Source organism: Mesitornis unicolor, unplaced genomic scaffold, assembly GCF_000695765.1.
Source record: "Mesitornis unicolor isolate BGI_N332 unplaced genomic scaffold, ASM69576v1 scaffold1526, whole genome shotgun sequence".
In the NCBI taxonomy this organism is placed as follows: Eukaryota; Metazoa; Chordata; class Aves; order Mesitornithiformes; family Mesitornithidae; genus Mesitornis; species Mesitornis unicolor.
In genome coordinates, this window is record NW_010192773.1 from 1 (window position 1) to 4,421 (window position 4,421).

General features: G+C 42.7%; 1 protein-coding gene across 3 annotated transcripts in view; it reads right to left on the minus strand.

Moving 5' to 3' along the window:
• Positions 1 to 2,186: 2,186 nt before the first annotated feature.
• The window catches only part of SEPT6 (septin 6), a 22,613-nt gene continuing 20,378 nt past the window's right edge, over positions 2,187 to 4,421 (minus strand). Inside the window, exon 9 of one of the 3 annotated variants that reach the window (XM_010187201.1) lies at positions 2,187 to 2,211. In XM_010187201.1, the coding sequence (XP_010185503.1) occupies positions 2,187 to 2,211 (25 nt within the window). Of the gene's footprint in view, positions 2,212 to 2,268; positions 3,352 to 4,421 lie in introns of those variants that run through there. The other 2 variants (XM_010187203.1, XM_010187202.1) reach the window with 2 other exon arrangements.

Genomic DNA, 4,421 nt, shown 5'->3' on the forward strand with positions numbered 1-4,421 from the left:
CGTGAGCAGCAAACACGACAGCACACACGTAGGCTTTCGGATTTTTTATTTAAAATTTACATTGAAGTTAGAAAGGTATCGGGCTAAACAGTGCTGGTTCTTCAATGATTGTGGTGTGAATGTACAGCTTCTCGCACACTTGGCGTTCGTAAAAAGGAAACAAAACCAGGAGGGGGGAGAGAGAAAGCATGCAGCGAGCGCCGGGCAGGACGGAGCAGAGAGAGGTGCGAGGGCTGGCTCCAGTGCACGCTAAGGACACTGCACCCTACTCGGGGGATTCGGATGGATTCTATTTTAATTACTATTACAGCAGCTGTCAGCATTGCCTCTCCCTCCTGATACTGCTAACTTCTTTCTAACTTTAAAGAACAAGAGGATGTTTAGTTAGAAAAAAAACAAAGTACCACTCAACCCGCGTCCACCAGCCGATGGAGCTTGTTTAATAAGGTGGTGAGACACAGGAGGACACCATTGAAAATACACGGTTCTTCTTACTTTATTTCTTTGTTAAAATTAAATATTTCGTGGCTGCCAACAGCAAATTGCACCAGGCTTGTATTTCCTTTGACTTTGAACACACATTTTCCAAAACTAATCAAACGACAGCATATTGAAAATATTCCTTAGGCCTCACACCTCATGGAAGCCCATGACATTATTAAAGACAAAATTAGAAAAAAAAAATGCCCATTACAATGTTTGAAAATGTATTCGCTACATCGTTAGTCCAAACATCACATTTCTGTTCTCTTCAGAATTCCAGGTAAACAATCAGTTTCCCCCATATTACCCTGTCTTGTCACACAAATTACAAGACACTGCAATTTTAGATACCATGCAAGTCAGTAAAAGAGCTTCTTTCCAAGACACTAACACTGAAGATTTGTCCCCCCCTCCCCAGACATAAGACCCTTAAACTCTTCTAGAAGTGGCAGTCTTCTCCCTCAGACCCAGTGCAGCTGGCGAAGACAGATTAAAAAAAGCTACAAGAGAGAGAAAAGGGAAAAAAGAGAAAAAAACAGAAGATTAGCAAAAAAGAGAAAGACATTCAAAAAGCAGGGGAAAAGAGATGCAACATGAAAACAGCTGACAGAGGAGAGACGGAATCTCCTTACTTCAAGGAAATCACACAAAACCGTTTTTTCTTTTAAATCTTTAAAGACTTTACAAAACTTTAAATAACATTCCAATAAGGCAAATGGTCAGGAAGAGCAGCCAGTGACCTGCAGTATGGTAAAAAAGCCACATTAAATGGTGCTTTTAGCAGATAATCTCAAAATCAGTGACAGACTGATACTGACTGGTTTGGGGAGCAGGCTGACATTCGACCGTAGAGGAAGAAGTAAATACTCAAATTATTTTAAACTTGCTTAAACCCTCTCCTCCAAAACAGCCAAAGACTTTTATGGGAAATGTAATTGTATTTATGGTGAAACAATACCTAAGACAACACATTGCAATCAGTTTTAACTGCCCATGCCTGAGGTGTGCTTAACTTCCAAAACCCCAGGACTTTAAGGGTTTTTGCTGTAACTCTTTGGCAGCAGCCTGATCCTTCAGCAGCGCCAGGAGGTGTGGATTCACCCCATAGGAGAGCTCAGCCTGCACACAGCACGGCTGAAGGATCAGCCATGACAAGCAAGTCTGAAATGGAAATAAGGATTAAATGCTGGTCTTCAGGTAGCATGAATTAGCAAAAGAAAAAATAATTTAAAAAAAAGATAGATGATGATATAATGAGAATTACATCAAGTATAAAAAGAAGAGTTTTTAATCTCAACTATGTAATAATTTAACTAAGGTGGTGGTGTCACTTTAACGTCACCAATAAATACATTTATACTGTATTGTTATTTTGCCAGCAAAAATAACTCACAGAACTTATTTCCACATCCCTTATTTATCTGGGTGGAGAGGTCAGGAAAAAGGGGAATCCATTAATTGTAGGGGCAAAAAAAGTAAGATTTTAATTTGCAGCATCTAGAACCTTGTTTGGACTAATTTTGCATTGTTTAATAAAAGCAATAACCACCAGTACATAGTAGACAGAATCACAACGAGGATATAGGAGAGAGCAAGGGTAACACCATGGAAAGGCCACAGCTGAAATGCTGTCACATTTTATTAGACCCTCCGATTTAACAAGTAAATGAAGGTCCATTCCAGCCCATTGCATTCAGGAATAATTACTCAGTACAGAGCCATGGGTTACTGTAAAAGAAGGGCAAAGAAAACAAAAAACAAAAGAAGTAAATGTTAACCAGAATTCACTGTCCGATTAAGTCTTTATTTAAAAACAAAACTCATCCAGAAATACACAGAGAAGACATGGGCGGGCAAACCACCGCTGCACTTGGCCAGAGCGAACTCCTGGCCCCGGGGAGCAAAACACCCTTCTTTTTAGTCCAAATCTTGCAGTAAAAAAAGGCTTTTGCTGAAAAGAAAATATGAGAAGCAACCTGCCAGCATCTGTACACTTCCAAACAGATGCCAAATATAAAAAATAATAAAAAAGGTAGTACTTTTTGCATTAAAACTGAAAATTGCTGGAATCACTGAGAAGAAAGTCAAAGAAACGTCATGGTCTTTCTTCACAAGCACTGATCTGTGCAGCAAGGTGACCAGCTTTCCCTGAGACCGGATCCGGGCTGTGCCCCCAGGACAGCACACTGAGGGGGCAGCAAGGCAGGAGATCCCTCGGCACCCCTGCAGCATTCAGAGAACACTCAGTTGCAAACCGTGGATCCATGTTTGAGGATGCCCCAAGCCCAGGGACTGAGGTTTGGACTCAGGCCTGCGCCTGTGAGGATGTCAAGTTTTGCAAAAAGTCCTTTAAAACTATTTGAGTCGCACACAGGGGGGTAATGATGGGTTAGACACAGCAAATTAAAAAGGGGAGAGGACAGCCAGTCTCTGGGGAGAGCACATCCCACCCCACGGTAGCATTGGGTTGCATTCACAGCGGTCCCAGGATGGGCGCTAAATGCACACCACCATGCTCCTACCATGCAGCCCTCGCACAAAATGGAGAGGGAGACAAAAAGCCGAGCAGCTGAGAAGGGGGGACAGCAGCCCTAGGAGCGCTCGGCAGCCTGCTGCTGCCCAAAGGGGGCAGGCAGCAGCAAGGAGCATCTCCTGGCAGCTCCATGGAGGCTGTAGCTGAGTTCTTCGCAGGAAACCAGAACCCAGAACAGCCACGGGAGCGGGCTCTTGCTTAAAACAAAACCGTGAGCACAGGGAGGGAGCAATGAGCAAAGGTGAGCGAACGGGCACAGTGGCAGAGCTGCATGTTAACTGAATGTGGGGGCATTCGCTTCGGTGTGAAGGGAAAGGTTCTACAGGAAACCCGAACTGAAAATGAAAGAAAAAGGCAGATTAATGGTTTTATGGATTAATGACAAAAATAAAATAAGAATACAAATGTTCCTAACACACACACACAAAATGAAGTGTTGCTAAGTGTTAATAAGGTTTAATTTGATTACAGAACATGCTTTATGCGGACACACGCATGCACGCACACACTCAGCAGTGGGTCGAACAAAATTTATTTTCCAAAACAACCCTGTCAGTTTTGCAAGCTACAGGACTCATAAACTGTGACTTGTTGGTATCCTTGCTAAACAGTGGAGCCCTGCAATAGTTTATGGATCAATATGGAGAGTATTTTTCTGAATTCTGGAAAAGTACCATATATACATATTTAATTTAGCAAGGATAAATGCCCATTGAAAAAGGCACTGCCTGCATTTGTATAGTGGGAACAAAGAACTTAATTTAATTCAAAGCCTGGCACACAACAGCATACATTTATGAGGAGTGCCAAAAGCAATCCAAAACCAACAAAAATCAGTAATGTTCACTCTAACTGCACTTTAGCCATGCCTTTGTACCCAGCACCAGAATGAACACTGTTATTCTTTGAGCTTATTTTTCCACATTCAGAGCCTGATAAGCAGAGAATTGTTTTTCTCATTGTTTTACAGCTGCCGTTGGTAGCAGAGACATTCATTTGACCGGACTGCTCAAGACAACTACAAGCTCCAGTTCCAGTCGGTGCAAGACCCTTCTGAAGCTCTTCTGTTAAGTGGAACTTCCCACTGAAGTGAAATTCAAATGCCTCTCCCTGACAGCGTAATGTTTACTTGCTTTTCCATTTCCCTTGGTGGAGCCAAGAGGGAAGGAATCCAGGAATCAGCTTTTCCCTATTTAAGGGCAGACAGTACGTTAGTTTGGACAGTCTCCTGGGAAGAATGTAAATTCTAGCTTTGTCTGAAGGGAAGGGTGGACCCGACAGTGATTTTTAGTGTGTTTTATAGTTAAGGACTGCTGTTCCAACACAGCACACCTCAGCCTAGAGTGCTGCCACTCTTGCCTTGGATAGCAAGTACTGCTGCTCTGTCGAGGAGCAAGGGATTGCT